This window comes from Mirounga angustirostris, unplaced genomic scaffold (genome assembly GCF_029215605.1).
Source record: "Mirounga angustirostris isolate CCGP_5_RB_7025 unplaced genomic scaffold, mMirAng1.0.hap1 SCAF_8, whole genome shotgun sequence".
Taxonomy (NCBI): domain Eukaryota; kingdom Metazoa; phylum Chordata; class Mammalia; order Carnivora; family Phocidae; genus Mirounga; species Mirounga angustirostris.
Window position 1 is genome coordinate 1587471 of NW_026991716.1, and position 18236 is coordinate 1605706.

An 18236-nucleotide genomic window follows, 5' to 3' on the forward strand; every position below is an offset into this window, starting at 1 on the left:
TTGTTAAATGCATTGTTTAGGGGCTCCTGGCTGGCTCATTCCATAAAGCATGTGACTCTTGATCTTGGGGTTGTAATTTCGAGCCCCACATTGGGTGGAGAGATTACTTTAAAAAAATGCATTGTCTAGTTTCTCCAGAACAATATAAAATAATGGTAGTGAGAATGGACATTTTTCTAACATATTTTTAACTTTAAAGGAAAGGTATCTAATATTTATCTGAAAAGCAGAATGATTGTTGATGTAAGTTAGGTATGTTTCATTATGTTAAGGAACCATCTATTCTTTTTCACTAAAATTTTAATATCAAAAATGTATATTAATATAATAAGATGGCTTTTCCACATCTATTTAAATGACTATATGCTGTTTTTCCTTAGATATGTTAATATGGTGAATTATATTTAAAGATTTCTTAATGTATTTTTTAAAGATTGTATTTATTTATTTGGGATAGAGAGAGAGCATGAGCAGGGGGAGCAGCAGAGGGAGAGGGAGAAGGAGGCTCCGCACTGAGCAGGGAGCCCGATGTGGGGCTCGAGGTGGGGCTCGATCCCAGGACCCTGAGATCATGACAGGAGCCAAAGGCAGATGCTTAACCAACTGAAACACCCAGGTGCCCCTAAAGATTTCTTAATATTAAACAATTTTAAGCTCATCATCATTTTGCCATAGTTAATTATTTACTCCTTTAATGTGCTTCTGGATTCTGTTTACTCCTATTTAGGATTAAGTATAAATGAGAATCAGATGGCTTTCTCATTGGTAATCAATTTTGAGCGTCCAGATTAATATTTGTATTGTTTCCCCCCAGAATCGACTATTCCCTTCTTTTTCTATGTTCTGGAACAGTTTTAAAAGCATTGGGATTATTTGTTCTGTAAATGGTTGGTTAAAATTCACCCTTGAAACTGTTTTGTCTGGTATCTAAAGGGGGGCGTAGCTGACAACTTTTATGCCTTCCGTTGTAAATGGTTTGTTTGGATTTTCTGTTCTCTAAGTAAACTCTAGGCCCAGCGTAAGGCTTGAACTCACAACCCTGGGATCAAGAGCCACAGGCTCTACCGACTGAGCCTGCCAGGTGCACCCGGACTTTCTATTTCTTCTAAGGTTATTGTGGGATGCTATACTTTCTAGACATACATTGCAACAATGTTCTCAAACTATTTTTGCGCAGCGTTGAATGAAGTGTCCTCTTTTAGTTTCACTTATATCTGCGGTTGCAAACATTCCTACCGCCACCGCTGTGACCGGCGACCGCGAGCGTGGTGGGCAGTCACCCCTGAGGGTAGCAGAGCCCAGAGTCCAGGCTGAGCGCAGGGCGACGCGTCTCCCCCCGAACTCACCACCTGCGCGCCCAGGCAGCCTGGGCGGCCAAAGGTCAGCGGAGCTCGAGGTGCAGGAAGGTGAAGAACCCTAGGAACTGGACTTGGGGCGGAAAACGAGAGTCTGAGAGTGCCAGGCGGGGCCCGGCCCCTGCGGCTCGACAGAGCGCAACGCCTACCAGGTGGGGAGGGGGTATTTACTAAGTAGACCTTCTTGCCCACTCTGTGCTTCTTCCTGGTTTGGACTCACGGATTCCTAATTTCGACCTTTCTGATTCAGAACATCTTCAGCCTGGAAGGACCTGGGAACTCATCCAGCAAAGACTGGCCGCCAGTACCCGAGTTGCTCTTTGCTCTGAGATCCCAGCCCCCCACTTTAGTGTCCTGCCTTGAGGTTCCTGAATGGTCGCCGGGGGGAGAATCCCCGAAATCATGAATTCTGAGTCTTTCTTCACATCCTTAAAGGGGTGACCCCAAACGGTTGAAAATCCCTGGGTCTGCAGTGGGAAGGGTCTCCCCATTCCTTTGCCCAGCCACTACTAACATGTCCTCCCCATCCACCACCTACACCCCCCCCCCCCGTGCCACTTAGCGCCCCCTTCGCACTTCCACCAGTCAAAAGGACAAGTCCTTTGCAGTCAGGGATTATACCTCTTCATTCTTTCTTAAAAAAAAAAAAAAGGATTTTATTTATTTATTTGACAGAGAGCAGAGCACAAGCAGAGGGAGCAGCAGAGGGAGAGGGAGAAGCAGGCTCCCCGCTGAGCAGGGAGCCCCATGCAGGGCTCCCTTCCAGGGTTCTGGGATCATGAGATCATGACCTGAGCAGAAGGCAGATGCTGAACCGACTGAGCCACCCAGGTGCCCCCCGCCCCTTTTAATTCTTTCGTTTTCCACTCAGCTCGGTGTGGTGGGTGGTCAGCACAAACAGGAATTGAGTCCTGAGTCCTATGTGAGTGACCAATGTTTATACAGATGGAATTTTTTTTAAATGTTAAAGCTTACATGCCCTCCACCAGTCACCCCCTTCAAACATTGCAACAGCAAATTCAGTAATAATTGAAAAGTCCTTGCACTCCCAAGTCAATTCTTTAAAAAAAAAAAATCCATGCCAACAGTATGGGGTGTATTCCTCCAAGCTATTTATAAATGAATATATAATTTATGTGTACTTATAGAATTACATTTACAAAAATGGAAACTGCTATACATTAGTGTTCTGTGGTACTTTTTAGATCAGTTACTACTTACTTCATTCTTTTTGATGGTTATGTGGTAGTGCGATTAAGTGATGCACCAAATTTGTTAAATCAACCATCTACTAACCCTCTATTTCAAACACTACTATCTTGAGCATTCTTTGACAATTCTTGATGAGCATATGTAAGTATTTCTATAGGATAGAGTTTTAGAAGTGGAATTCTGAGTGATGATCTATTAAGATATAATTTGCATACAGTAAAATTTACCTTTTTATGTGCACAGTTGGGTGAGTTTGGACAAGCATGCATCATCCTATAAAGACCACTAGCTACAACCAAGACACACACCTCCAGTACCCCAGGATCCCCCTTCCTCCCCCTTTTTTTAAGTAGGTTCCACGCTCAGCATGAGGCTCTAACTCACCACCCTGAAATCAAGACTTTAACCAGATCAAGAGTAAGACACTTAACCAATTGAGCCACCCAGGCACCCCACTCCTTGCTCCTTTATAATCAATCTTTCCTCCACCCCCAGCTCTGACAATCATTAATCTGATTTTTCACTCATACCTTTTGCCTTTTCTGGGATGGAATCATTCAGCATAAGCATTTGAGTCTGCTTTCTAGTTTCTGTCACTTACATACTACTTTTGAGATTAATTAATGTTGTAGTGTGTTTGTCCTTTGCATTGCTGAGTTAAAATTCCACTGCATGGATGTACCACAGTTTGCTTATCCATCTACCGGATGATGGACATTCGGGTTGTTTCCAGGTTTGGGTGATTATGAATAAAGCTGCTATACGCATTCACTTACAGATGGATATATGTTTTCATTTCTCTTGAGTAAATGCCTAGGAGGAAGATTGTTGGGTTGTCAAGTTTGTGTTTAACTTCATAAGAAACTGCCAAACTGATTTTTCCAAGTGACTGTACCATTTTGTATTCCCACTACAAGATAGGAGAGTTCCATTTGCCCCACATCCTCATTGACATTTAGTGTTGTTACTTAAAAGAAAAATTTTAGGGGCACCTGGGTGGCTCAGTTGGTTAAGTGTCTGCCTTTGGCTCAGGTCAAGATCACAGGGTCTTTGGATCTAGTCCCCCACTGGTCTCCAAGGAGCCTGCTTCTCCCTCTGCCTGCCACTCCCTCTCCTTTCTCTCTCTCTCACAAATAAATAAAATCTTTAAAAATATTTTTTTTTATCCATTATAGTAAGAGTGTAGTGGTATTTCATTGTGGTTTTAATTGAATTTCCTTCATAACTATGATATTGAGATATTTTCAGGTGCTTATTTGCCATCTATATATTTTCTTTGCTGAGGTCTAAATTAAAATCGTTCCCCCATTTTAATGGAATATGGGATTTTTTTCCTATTGTGAATTGTATGAGTTCTTTACTTTGGATACCAGCCTTTTTTTTTTTTTTTTTTTTTTTAAATCAGATATGTGCTTTGCAAATGTTTTCTCCCAGTCTGAGGCTTGTCCTTTCATTTGTATTAACAGTGCCTTTCAAAGAACGGAAGTTTTTGATTTTGATAAATTCCAAGTTATCTATTTTTCTTTTATAGTTTGTTTTCTGTGTTTTATTCTAAAAATATTTACCAAACTCACATCCACAAAGATTTTCTCTTATGCTTTCTTTTAGAAATTTCAAAGTTTTAGGTTTTAGTTTTAGGTTTTATGTCTATGAGCCCTTGTGAGTTAATTTTTGTATATGGTGTGAAGTAAGAATGGAGAGTCATCCTCCCCCCTCCCCCCCCCAGCTGGCTGTCCAAATGCTGCATAACTGTTGAAAAGACTCTCCTTCTCCGTCTAGAGAATTCCCTGAATCACCTTGGCATCTTTGATGAACATCAGTTGACCATACATGTGTGACTCTACTTTTGAAGTCTGGTACCTATTTTTTAAATGTCGATAACGCGCCAGTTTGCCGCCACCTCCCCCCCCCCCAAAGGCCATTCTCCCACCAGACGTGCGTGACAGCGACTTCACGGCCGGACCCCAGGTCCCTCGCTCCGTTGCCTCTTCTTCAGCAGGAACAGACTGCGGCACCTGCGCTCCGGTTTCCCCCGCCTTGGCCCGAACCCAGCTCTTCGGAGGGTCCCGCGCTGCCGCCGCCGCCCCGCTGAGTCGCGAACCGCAGGAGAAGCGCAGGTGCATCCGTCCCAAGCATCCCGGGGACGACGGGAGAGGATCGCACGCCTGTCGCGCCGGGCAGGGTGGGCGCTGCGGACTTCGGGTCTGGCCTCTGGGTCCGGTCGCCTTCGCTCAGCCTCAGGGAGCGACCGAGTCTGTGGGCCCCGCGGAAGCCCAGAGTCCCGGGGCCCTCGGGGGCCTCCCCGCCGCCCGCCAGCGCGCGGGGCCGCCGGCGAGGGCTGCGGGATGAGAGTGTGAACGCCGGGTCGCTCCTCTGACACGGGAGCCCCCGGGACGCCACCGCCCACCTGCGGCCCGGCCCGGCCCGCGGCCCTGTGATGACCGCGCGCCGTCCCCAGGGAACCCTCGATTCTCCTGGTCCCGCCTGGAAACAGCCAGCGACCGGACCCCCTCGCCCCCAGTGTCCTCGGGGTCCTTCCCCGGGGACTCAGTCCTCCACGAGGCCACGTCTCCCCGCCTTGCGGAGCCGCACCTCCATTACTCCGGGGTCTCCCGTCGCTGCATCGATTCGATACACGGATTTTGTCATTCTACGGGTTTGTTGCTGGTGCTGTGGGCTGATGTCTCTCACACCACCTGAGCTTGCCCTGAGGGCCCCAGCTCTAGACGCGGACGGAGTAGGGGTTGGAGACACTGAGCCAGGCAAAGCCGGGAAGGTTCCAGACAAACACTCAACATGTGGATGTTGGAAAGATGGCAGAAACGTGGCTAAACGCGGGTCCTGGAGAGAAGAGAAACCAGGTCAGCCATGTTTTGAAACAAAACAGAAGTAGTAGTTTCAAACTGTAGTATAAATCAGCATTGCCTGGAGCTTGTTAAAGCACATATTGTTGCGCCCGGCCCTACAGTTTGTATTTCTAGCAAGTTTCCTGGTGATGATGATGCTATTTTGGGGGGAAAAACACACTTTTGAGAACTAGGGAAGTAGAGTGCCCTCATGAGTTGCATAAGATGTAAAGCTTTGAATCCAATGGTCCATCCAGACCTCTAACTTAGACATTTCAAAATTTCATTCTAATAAAGCAATCAAACGAGTTTTACCCTCAAGGCAAACACAGGTTCCACCACACCAATCCCGGAAATCTATTAAATCTTAAATATTTAATCAGTCCAATTTATAAACTGCCAGTGGTTACTCAGAAACTCTGTGATAAACCAAGACTACCAAGCTTATAACATTATTTGGGATTCCTAATCATTTCCTCCTTGTGCCTCCATTTAGATGATGTGACAACGTTAGGTCAAATAATACTCCCCCTTAGAGGGTCGCACAAGCAGGTGTGGTCTGGTCTTTCCACTTTGTTGGTGGGGACTGTAAATCAACACAACCCCCATGGAGGAAATGTGGCAATATCTCACAAATGAATACACCCTAGAACACAGCACACCGCTGCTAGATTTTTATATGACAGATGCAGACACACACACATGCAAAATGGTGTATATATTCAACTGCAGATATGTTTACTTCTTTTTAGAAGTACCATCTACATATTGTCTTGCACTATGTTCTTTTTCATTTAATGATATATCTGGACAGCTAAATATTATATACACATATTTTGTTTCTGGAAGGATACTTGAGGACTAATAGTGTCCTCCTGGTGGGGGGGTAACTGGTGACAAAACTTGCTGTATAGCTTTTTATATTTTTTGAATCATGTGACTGTAGAACTTATCAAAAATAGAAATAATAGGAGCACCCAGGTGGCTCAGTTGGTAGAGCATGCAGCTCTTGATCTTGACGTTGTGAGTTCAAGCCCTGCATTGGGTATAGAGCTTCCTTAAATTAATCAACTTAATTTAAAAAATAAAAATAAATAAAAAGCATGTGTCTTGGAAAAAATGGAAATAATAAAATGAATATGTTATTTTTTCCCCCCAAATGTCTGCCAAGATGGAAGTTACAAGTAGAAACTACACAATACTAATATTTTTCTTTGCTTTCCTCAGGAAGAAATCTTTAGCCCTAACTGGCAATGTCACTTTTAGTTTTGTGATACCTCTAAGAATACATTCTCCTCCTTGTCCAAGACAAGAATCCTTAGGAAATAAAGGTTGTTTTTAAAGTTAGAATAAAAGATAATAGGGGCGCCTGGGTGGCTCAGTCGTTGAGCGTCTGCCTTCGGCTCAGGTCGTGATCCCGGGGTCCTGGGATCAAGCCCCGCACCGGGCTCCCTGATCGGCGGGAAGCCCGCCTCTCCCTCTCCCACTCCCCCTGCTTGTATTCCCTCTCTCTCTGTCTCTCTCTGTCAAATAAATAAAATCTTAAAAAAAAAGAATAAAAAATAATAGACGAAAATTGCAGTAGAGGTAACATTAGCCTGAAAATGCCTTAAATAACCTGTGAGGTTTAATACAGTTTTTTTTTTTAAGATTTTATCGATTTATTCGACGGAGAGAGAGAGAGAGACAGCGAGAGAGGGAACACAGGCAGGGGGAGTGGGGGAGGGAGAAGCAGGGGGAGTGGGGGAGGGAGAAGCAGGGGAGGTGGAAGAGGGAGAAGCAGGGGGAGTGGGCGAGGGAGAAGCAGGGGGAGTGGGCGAGGGAGAAGCAGGGGGAGTGGGCGAGGGAGAAGCAGGGGGAGTGGGCGAGGGAGAAGCAGGGGGAGTGGGCGAGGGAGAAGCAGGGGGAGTGGGGGAGGGAGAAGCAGGGGGAGTGGAAGAGGGAGAAGCAGGGGGAGTGGGAGAGGGAGAAGCAGGGGGAGTGGGCGAGGGAGAAGCAGGGGGAGTGGGCGAGGGAGAAGCAGGCTCCCCGCCGAGCAGGGAGCCCGATGCGGGACGCGATCCCAAGACCCTGGCATCATGACCTGACGCTTAACGACTGAGCCACCCAGGCGCCCCTGATATAGACAATTTTGTGCACATTACTCTGTAGACAGTCTTACCAGTTCCTCTTTGTTAGGCAATATTTTTCTATGGCCCTCAATTTTTCAGTTGTTTCCTCAGTGGGGAATCCGTGCAAAGCCAAACTTACAAGGGAATGAAAAGTTGATGTGGGAATGAAACACGAAGGAAATAAATCAATTGACGAAGGACGTTCCGGCACAGCAAGTGCTCCTGAAGCAGCGGAGAACAGGCAGGATCCGAGGGAATCACCCAGCCGGGCGGAGTGGGGCGTAACTCGCGGAGCAAAAGAGCCGCCGACGAGGGCGGGACTCGAACCCACGCGTGCAGAGCACAATGGATTAGCAGTCCATCGCCTTAACCACTCGGCCACCTCGTCGCCCGCGAGCCGGGCTCGTGCGGCTTCTCCCTCCCCGCTGTCCTTCAGCAGCTGTGCGGCTCTTCGTCCCTTCGCCCGGCCGCGGCGTCCCCGTCAGCACCGCAGTCCGCGTCAGGCGTCCACGTACCCGCAAGACCGGCCGCACGGGGAGGTGGGCGCGCCCCCCCGCAGACGCCTGCCGCTCCCCGGCCGCGCGCCCCCACGCGTGCACCCCGCTTCCCCGGGACGGATTCCCCGCCCCCCGGCGGGAGTCGCCGCGCCTTCCTGTTTTCCGAGCGCACCGGCTCTGCGACTCCCTTTCCAAGTGGCGGGTCCGCGCTCCAGGCCTCGGCAGTGGCCTGCCGTCTTGCAAAAGGCCTATTAAAGTTTACAAAGTCCATACCCTTCCTTAACCCAGCAGTCAGACCGCTAGTAGGAGATTATGCTAGAGAAGTACGGATACTAGGTGAAAAATACATACTCACAAAACACACACAGGTTACATACAGTACAGTGGGGCACTCCCGCTGAGAGTTAACTGTTAGAAACTACCCAATGCCCACCAAATGGGATAGATCCCTTTTCTTTTAAAGCAGGCAGAACAGAGCCCAGCGCAGAGCTTGAACCCTGAGATCAAAATCTGAGCAGAGATCAAGAGTCCCATGCTCAACCGACTGAGCCACCCATGTGCCCCCAAATAATCTATGATTAAACATCACATTGGAGGAGTATGCGATCATTAATAAAAACACTACAGGGGCGCCTGGGTGGCTCGGTTGGTTGAGCGGCTGCCTTCAGTTCAGGTCATGATCCCAGCGTCCTGGGATCTAGGCCCCCATGGGGCTCCTTGCTCCGCTGGGAGTCTGCTTCTCCCTCATCCTCTCCCTCTGCTGCTCCCCCTGCTTGTGCTCTCTCTCTGACAAATAAATAAAATCTTTTAAAAAAGTAAGAACAATGCATATCTACATGACAAATATTTTTCCACTTATTTTTTAAAGGCAAATTACAGAACAGGATGTATAGTATTTTTGTGTTGTTTTAGCGTTATGTTTTAGTTTAAGGTGATAGACTGAGTTTAGATAATTATCATGTTTTTTAAGATTTTATTTTTTTAAAATTTTTTAATTCTTATGTTAATCCCCATACATTACATCATTAGTTTTAGATGTAGTGTTCCATGATTCATTGTTTGTGCATAACACCCAGTGCTCCATGCAGAATGTGCCCTCCTCAATACCCACCACCAGGCTAACCCATCCTCCCACCCCCCTCCCCTCTAGAACCCTCAGTTTGTTTCTCAGAGTCCATAGCCTCTCATGGTTCGTCTACCCCTCCGATTTCCCCCCCTTCATTCTCCCCCTCCTGCTACCTTCTTCTTCTTCTTTTTTTCTTAACATATATTGCATTATTTGTTTCAGGGGTACGGATCTGAGATTCAACAGTCTTGCACAATTCACAGAGCTTACCAGAGCACCTCCCTCCCCAGTGGCTATCACCCAGTCACCCCATCCCACCCACCCCACCCCCCACTCCAGCAACCCTCAGTTTGTTTCCTGCAATTAAGAATTCCTCATATTAGGGCGCCTGGGTGGCTCATTTGGTTAAGCAACTGCCTTCAGCTCAGGTCGTGATCCTGGAGTCCCTGGATCGAGTCCCGCATCGGGCTCCCTGCTTGGCAGGGAGTCTGCTTCTCCCTCTGACCCTCCCGACCCTCCCCCCTCTCATGCTCTCTCTCTCAGTCTCTCTCTCTCAAATAAATAAATAAAATCTAAAAAAAAAAAGGAATTCCTCATATCAGTGAGGTCATATGATACATGTCTTTCTCTGTTTGACTTATTTTGCTCAACATAATACCCTCCAGTTCCAAGATTTTATTTTTTTTGAAAGTAATATCTACATCCAAGAGGGGAGGCTTGAACTTACAACCCTGAGATCAAGAGTTCCTGTTTTCCGAGCGCACCGGCTCTGCGACTCCCTTGGGACGCCTGGGTGGCTCAGTCGTTAAGCGTCTGCCTTCGGCTCAGGTCATGATCCCAGGGTCCTGGGATCGAGCCCCGCATCGGGCTCCCTGCTCAGCGGGAAGTCTGCTTCTCCCTCTCCCACTCCCCCTGCTTGTGTTCCGTCTCCCTCTGTCAAATAAATAAATAAAAACTTAAAAAAAAAAAAAAAGAGTCGCATGCTCCACCCACTGAGCCAGCCAGGCACCCCTGAGTTTAGATATTTATTATCACTGAAGGTCATCTAGCTACAGTCTCAATTTTATCAAGGTCTCCAACTTAGACATTCCATGTTATCTTCACAGAAGTATTATGTATGTCTATGTAACTATTATGCATACAACCATTGTGCATTTCTTTTTTATGAGTTAGCTGAAGAGTTTTTAATATATTCCAATATTTTCACATTTTATTTGGCATTTCTTTATTTTTTTATGTACTGGGCATGAACCTTTTGCAACTTCTGAAAGTCTCTGATTGATATAAACAGAAAAAGCATTCTGAAGGATGTATGTCAATTGTTAACAGCTGGGATCTGAGGTTTGTACTTTCTATATGAAATCGTTTTCAAGATTTTAATTTACCATGAGTACATGTGACTTAGTAATTTCATTTTAAAAATTAAAGATAAATTTAAACAAAGTATTTAAAGGCAGAAGAGGGACACCTGGGTGGCTTAGTTGGTTAAGCATCTGCCTTAGGCTCAGGTCATGATCCCAACCAGGGCCCTGGGATGGAGCCTCGCATCAGGCTCCCTGCTCATCTGGGAGTCTGCTTCTCCCTCATCCTCTGCCCCTCCCCCTGTTCCTGCTCTCTCTCAATTAAATAAAATAAATAAAATCTTTAAAAAAATTATCTTGCTGAGCATGTAAGCAAATCTCTGCCCTACCAAATTTGGGCAATGGAATTGCTCACCTGATCCTTTATTTTAAGACCATTCTAAGAAAAATTATCACACTGATCAAAATAAAAAAAGATAAAGCAAAGAAATCTGAAGAAGCCATTTTTTTCCCTACTAGACATCCTCAATAAATAAGTAGTGCTTATGGGCGCCTGGGTGGCTTAGTTGGTTAAGTGACTGCCTTTGGCTCAGGTCATGATCCTGGAGTCCCTGGATTGAGTCCCTGGATTGAGTCCCGCATCGGGCTCCCTGCTCGGCAGGGAGTCTGCTTCTCCCTCTCCCACTCCCCGTTTGTGTTCCCTCTCTCCCTGTGTCTTTCTCTGTCAAATAAATAAATAAAATCTTTAAAGAAAAATAAGTAGTGCTTATATTTAAAATTCCCATCTCTCTTACATATTGGAATATTTATGGATAAAATGATATGATGCCTGGATTTTCTTTACAGGGGGAAAAATATTATATAGAGAGAGGGAGGGAGAGAGGGAGAGGTTAGAAAAATATTGCTAAATCTTTCAGTTGGGAGACAGACATATGAGGCTTTATTATTTACCTTTTTTGTGTGTGTTTAAAAACTTCTATAATACAAGTAGCAGATGTTTGGCTGGCTCAGTCAGTAGAGCATAGGACTCTTGATCTCAGGGTCATGGGTTCGAGCCCCACATTGGGGACAGAGTTTACTTAATAAAACTATTTTTTAATATCCATAATAAAAAGTTATAATATGTTTGATTTTGCTTCATTGCATGAATATGCCAGATGTTAGGGTCCCAGCACAAGCGGAATTAATAAAATGGTCATGGAAAGTGTAAGTAGGGGAACAGAGATATATAACTTTGCTGACAAGAAAAGCTGAGCGAGGGGTCTAACACCCTTTTTGTCGAAATGCCTTACGGACAACCGAAACCAGTAAGTTGGACAAGCCCGCGGGGCGCCCCAGGTGCCCAAGTGCCCGGCCGCGGGCCCCCCGCCTCTGCCCCGAGGCCAGCAAGGGCCCCCGGCTGCGAGCCTCAGCTTGCGCCTTATTCCCGGGACAGCGCAGAAGGTCTGGGGTCGAGGCCACTGCGCCCGACCGGCTCCCCGACGTCGGCGCGGGGGCCGCTCCGCAGGCTCCCGTAATTCCCGGGCCCGCCTTCTGAAGCCCCCACAGCGGGGTGGTGTCGCGGCAAGCCCCCACGCGCCCCCGGGGACCCCAGGGTCACCTCCGCAGGGGGCGCGCCGGTCTCGGCCGCCCAGCTCCTGACCTCCGCGCACAGCGCGGGACGCGGGCGTTCACACAGCCCATCGAAAGGCGTTCGCGTCTGGGTGGCGGGCGCCGCCGTCCGACCCCCCGCCCAACCCCAGGGTCGCCCCAGCCCGACTCCCGGGCGCTTCCGAGGGCCGGCCGCGGCGGCCGGCGGAGGTCGCTGCCCGGAGCCCGGACCCTTCCGGCCTGCCGGCGAGCGTCTCCCGGGCCCGCTCGAGGGGGTGGGCGCCGGGGAGGCAGGCCCGCCGCCCGCTGAACCCGAGAAGCTACTACAAACCACGCGTGTGGTCGGGGCCCAGGGCGCTTCGGTGCGCTGCCTCTCCCGCAGCGCATGTGGGGCCGCGCACCAAGCGGGTCTCTGCTTCTCGACCTTTTCATTTCAACCTCCTTCAGTATTATTGTTTCTTAAAGACTTCATTTACCTGAGAGCGAGCGAGCGAGCGAGCGAGCGACAGAGGCAGCCAGAGAGCCCCAGGCGGGGACCCCGGGATCAGGACCCGAGCCGAAGGCAGACGCTTAGCGACGGAGCCACCCAGGCGCCCCTGAGCTTTTTTAACTCCTTTACATGGTTGGCACAGTGTCGGCACCTAACCGAGGCTTGAGAAAAGGAGTGCATTTTGTTCCGGATCTCTCCCAGTTCTAAAACTGCATGATTTTAGAGCTTATGTCTAGCAAGGTGAGCTGTCGCTGGAAGAACTTCAGTATCTAAGACGTAAGTGGCGTAGGAGTTCACCTTAGAGGAGGCCCGAGTCTGGAAAGAGGCTCGATGATCATCCAGTAGAAAGTGGAGATGCTACAATAAAATACTTGAGCACAAATTGGCCTCTGGTGGGAAGAGATCCAATGAGAGAATTCCTTAAATGGGAACAATTTTACGTGTTCCGGTGTAGCTGTCAATTCAGTGCAGAATATAAAGAAGACTAACGCTGTCTCAGGGGACACCCCAACCTTCACTGTACTGAGATACGAACAGCATATACCTCACTTACTCTCCACAATTTTCCAGTCAAAATCAATACCTCATATTCACTCTCTGGGTTTGTTTTGGTATAAGTATTGTTTTTATTTCAACCTTTACTTAGAAAAAATTGTAGAACAATGGAACGAGCACTATACTCCTTTTCCCTAGATTCACCTATTATTAATGCTTGCCGCTTGTTTTCTCCTTCACATATACTTTACTGCTATTACCTGCTAACCCACTAAACCCCTCGAAAATGTGTCGCAGGGGCGCCTGGGTGGCTGTTGGTTAAGCGTCTGCCTTTGGTCAGGTCATGATCCCAGGGTCCTGGGACCAAGACCCTCAACGGGCTCCCTGCTCAGCGGGGAGTCTGCTTCTTCCTCTCCCTCTCTCCCCAGCTCCTGCTGTCTCTCTCTCAAATAAATAAAATCTAAAACAAAACAAAACAAAAAAAGTGCTGCAGTACAAAGAATCTTCACCCCAAAACACTTCAGCAAGTACCTTCTGAGAGAAGAGACCTTCTGTCTTGTGACCACAAAACGAGGATTGACTCAGGAAACTGAACACTGATGCAATGCTGTTATTGAACGTATAGTCTGTTTACTTTAAACCAATTGTCCCAATGATATTCTTTACATAAATTTTATTCCAATCTAGAATCCAACCTTAGCTTACACAGACTTTAGTTATTATATTTGTTTAATCTCCTTTAATCTAAAACAATTCTTTGGGTGGCTCAGTTGGTTAAGCCACTGCCTTGGGCTCAGGTCATGGTCCTGGAGTCCCGGGATCGAGTCCCGCATCGGGCTCCCTGCTCGGCAGGGAGTCTGCTTCTCCCTCTGACCCTCCCCCCTCTCCTGCTCTCTCTCTCTCATTCTCTCTTTCAAATAAATAAATAAAATCTTAAAAAAAAATTAAAACAATTCTTCAATGCTTCTCTTTTATAATGTAGATACTTTTGAAGAACACAGGCCAACCCTCTACCCCAAATTTGGGTTTGTCTAATGTTTCCTTATGATTAGATTCGGGTTACACATTTTCGCCAGAAATACCACAGAAGTCATGATGTGTCCTCAGTGAAGCAATCATATCAGAAGTCATGTATCAGTTCATCCTGTTTCTAGTTGTTGTTTGACTACCTGGTTAAAGTGTTGTTTGCCAGATTTCTCCACAGCAAAGGTATCGTTTCACCTGGATTATGTTTTTAAATTTAGGCAGATAGCTCCTTAGGCAGCATGGTCAAGAACCCCTTAACGCCAGCAGCTGCAGGATCAGCTCCTTGTGTATCTCTGGCCTCAGCCACTGGTAATTAACTCAGAGCTGCACAGGGCCCAGGAACCTCTTCCCCTTCCTTCTTTCAATATTTACGGAGCAACTAATACTTGTCAGGTACTGTTTAAAGTGCTGAGATATACTGAGAATAAAACAAGAGTCCTGCTTTCCGCCATTCTTAGCTCAAAATGTTCTGGAGGACTCGCCCTGCTGGGTCTCATTAGACATAGGACTTAACAGGTAACAAAAAACTAATACAGACTTTGGTAAGAAGACAACTCTGTTTAATCCCCCATATCTGTTTAGAATGTTTGTATTATCGTCTAGGGTTGTTCTCAAATTAGGTTAACAAAAGCTGATGTATTTCTTGGAGAGAAATGTGTAGAATATATGTGGGTTGAAAGCCAGTTCAAAGTAACAGCTTTTATCAAGGACAATGATGATGACTCAAGACAGACTTCTGAAAACATATTCAAGTAACCCACAAGAAGGCAAGGAAGAGAAACCACAGAAATGCAATACAGGGAATAAGGAAAAAAAATAGCAAACTTAAGCTGTAAAATACCAATAATTACATTAAGTGGAAATCATTTCCATCCTCCAATTAAAATACAAAGATTGGGGGTTTGAATTTAAAAACATCACCCAAGCATATGCTGTTTATAAGGAGCTCACCTCAAATTTAATGATATAAGTAAACTGAAAGTAAAAGGATGGAAAAAGATACATCATGCAAACATCAAAGCAAAGGAGAAGCAGAGATTATTCCTTTGCTGGCTGTCTAGATTTCAGAAGGTGTTGAAGAAAATGTTAATTATGCACATTACACTTCAAAACGTGTCACATCTGTAGCTGTTACGTTGTGGGTAGCACAAAAAAATGAGAAAATACTCTTCCAGTATTTGAAAAGTACCATGAACTTCATATCATGTCCCTCACAACATAGGTAGTGCTGAAGCTGAAAGAGGTTTCAGTTGTGTAAGTATAATTTGTAGGAGGGTGAAAATGCTGGAATGAAAGGTTTGGTTTTCCCTCTTCCCTTTTGTCCTTCTCAGTTGTGAGCTCAAGGAGTATTTTCACAAGGAGAAAAGTATGCCCTGGGCTTTCGCCATAAAGGCCCCACTAGATTTTGAGCTTCTGGAGGCCAATGCCCTTCTGCTCTCCCTATCAGTAAGACTTTAACACATCCTTTATTCACCAGGAAATGCTAATTCTGGGGGTGGGGATCAGGAAGGGTCTGCAGACCACTCACTTTTGGTCAAAGGCTTGGTTAGGTAGGGTGAGAAACAGACAACTCAGCTCACACATCCCAAATTTGGATTTTCTAGTGTCCTTGACTGGTACTCAGAGTAGTAATTTTTCTTTCTTTTTTTTTTAAAAAGATTTTATTTATTTATTTGACACACAGAAAGAGAGCACAAGTAGGCAGAGAGGCAGCAGAGGGAGAGGGAGAAGCAGGCTCTCTACTGTGCAGGGAGCCCGACGTGGGGCTTGATCCCAGGACCCTGGAATCATGACCTGAGCCGAAGGCAGACGCTCAACCGACTGAGCCACCCAGGCACTCCCAGAGTAGTAATTTCAATGCTGGGAATGGCTAACGCTAGTTAGAAATCAAAATGGTTTTGGGCACCTGGGTGGCTCAGTCGGTTAAGTGTCTGCCTTTGGTTCAGGTCATGATCTCAGGGTCCTGGGATTGAGCCCCACGTCGGGGCTCTCCCTCTCTTCCCCCCTCATGCTCTCTTCTATCTCTGTTGCTATTTCTGTCTCTCTCTCTCAAATAAATAAAATCTTTAAAAAAATCAAAATGATTTGAAAAAACAACATAAAAACTCATGAATTCAGTAGAAAAATATTTTTTATAGCTGCCCTTGTATATTTTTTCATCGTATTAACCAATACTTCATTGCATTTAGTAAAAGTAATCACAGGTGAGTTTCTTGTTGATATTTATTTTTCTAAACTCTCAACTTTTCTAGCATTATGACCTTTATAAAAACTCTTTGATGTGGCATCTCTGATTTTCTTTAAATAATGAAGTCCAAGAAACATTTTATTTCAGTTAAAAAAAAAAGTCCTGGATTCTTCCTGAAGTTGTTACCTAACACCGGGGCAAGGTGTCCAGTTGCTGTGGATTCTCTGGCCCTTGATCAGGGCCGAGTTCCCATGCAGGCTCCACTCTGCTCACTCTGCTGCTGGGGCTTAGCACAGTGTGGCCCCTCAGATGTTGGAACAGCGTTGCTCTCTGCCTGTAGGCCTTCCCACACTCTTCGCACTGACAGGGTTCTTCCTCAGAGTGGACTCTCTTATGTTTATTGAGATCTGACTTCCAACTGAAGGCCCGCCCACATTTGGAACACTCAAAAGGTTTCTCTCCTGTGTGGATTCTGAGATGGTGACTCAGACCTGTCTTCTGACTGGCTTTGCCACACTCTACACTCATAGGGCTTCACCTTGTTGTGAATCCCCTGGTGTTCGATAAGATGCTCTCCCCTTGTGAAGGCCTTCCCACATTCAGAACACTGGTAGGTTTTATCCCCAGTGTGGATTCTTTTATGGTTCCGCAGGCCAGTTGACCGAGTAAAGGTCTTTCCACACTCGTCACACTTATATTTTCTTGGCTTGGGGCGGTTCCCGTGCTTCCCTCCCAACCTGTGTTTATTAAGACCTGAGCAGCATTGACTGAAGGCTTCACCACACTCATCACATTTATAGGACTTCTCTCCAGTGTGACTTATTTGATGTATGATCAGGGTTGAGCTCATGCTAAAGGCTTTTCCACACTCGGCACACTCATAGGGTTTTCCCCCCGAGTGGGTTCTGTGATGCATTATGAGTTCTGAGCTCCAGCTAAAGGCTCGTCCACATACAGGACATTCAAAAGGTTTCTCTCCAGTATAGATTCTCTGGTACTGGTTAAGTCCTGCATACTGAGTGAAGGCTTTTCCACACACTTTACATTTATAGGGTTTTTCTTCACTGTGAATTTGCTGATGCTCAGTAAGGTGTGAACATTGCCTGAAGGTTTTCCCACACTCATTACATTTGTAAGGTTTCTCTTTGCTGTGGAATCGCTGATGTTCAGTGAGGTCTGAACTGTGGGCAGAAGGCTTTACCACAATCCACACATTCAAAAGGTCTCTCTCTAGTGTGGAGACTTTGATGCTTTGTAAGAACTGATCTCTGACGGAAACACCGGCCACATACAGTACACCAATATGGCTTTTCTCTGGTGTGGATTTTGAGATGTTGGAAGAGGCCTGCTTTCTGACTGAAACTTTTGCCACACTCTTTACAGTGACAAGCCTTTCCATGCTGCAAAGCCCCTGGTGCTGGGTAAGTTCTGCATGTCTGATGAAGGCCCTTTCACATTCTGTACATGAGTACGGTTTCTCCCCAGTGTGGATCCTCCTATGCATGTGAAGGCCTCTTATCCAGGTGAAGGTTTTCCTACATTCTTCACATGTATTTTTTTTACCTGTGGCACCCCCATCCTACGTTTCCAAACTTCCATTAGGCTCACTGTCTCCTGTGCATTTGGCATGCTGAGACAGAGTTCCATCATGTTTATCAGACCCCTTCCCACATGGTTCTGCTTCTTCACAAAGTTCCTGCTTCATGCCTAATGTCATGTTGTCAGTCCTCACACCACCATCCGAACACAGACCACACAACTTGAGGAGCAAAGATGACTCAAAAATAACTTAAGAGACAGACAGCTGGAAAGGTTAATCTTTATTTTAGGTTGATGTTAACAGATGATATTGTTTCCTCTCTTAGTGTTAGAGGTTCGGAGAAAGAGGTTAGTCAAGGTGGAAGGAATGGTAGTAATACAGTGTGGAAGTGAGAAAGAAAAAAGCATGGCTGAGTTATCAGCAGAGTGTGGCAAAGTTGACAGGCTGTCACTTCTGTGATTACATAAGACTGTACCTTCCATCCTGCTAGTGGACTCTCTACTGACACTCGTCCTTGCT

At 46.3% G+C, this 18236-nt stretch overlaps 1 protein-coding gene and 1 non-coding gene across 2 annotated transcripts; both read right to left on the minus strand.

Moving 5' to 3' along the window:
- Positions 1 to 1381: 1381 nt before the first annotated feature.
- On the minus strand, positions 1382 to 17576 carry LOC123837157 (zinc finger protein OZF-like). Its single transcript, XM_064598064.1, is given in 5 exon segments — positions 1382 to 1428; positions 4583 to 4940; positions 16451 to 16697; positions 16699 to 16878; positions 16981 to 17576. Coding segments are annotated over 5 exon segments (1428 nt in total).
- TRNAS-GCU (transfer RNA serine (anticodon GCU)) lies at positions 7831 to 7912 on the minus strand. Its single transcript has one exon. It is a non-coding gene; the product is annotated as a tRNA-Ser (tRNA).
- Positions 17577 to 18236: the final 660 nt, after the last annotated feature.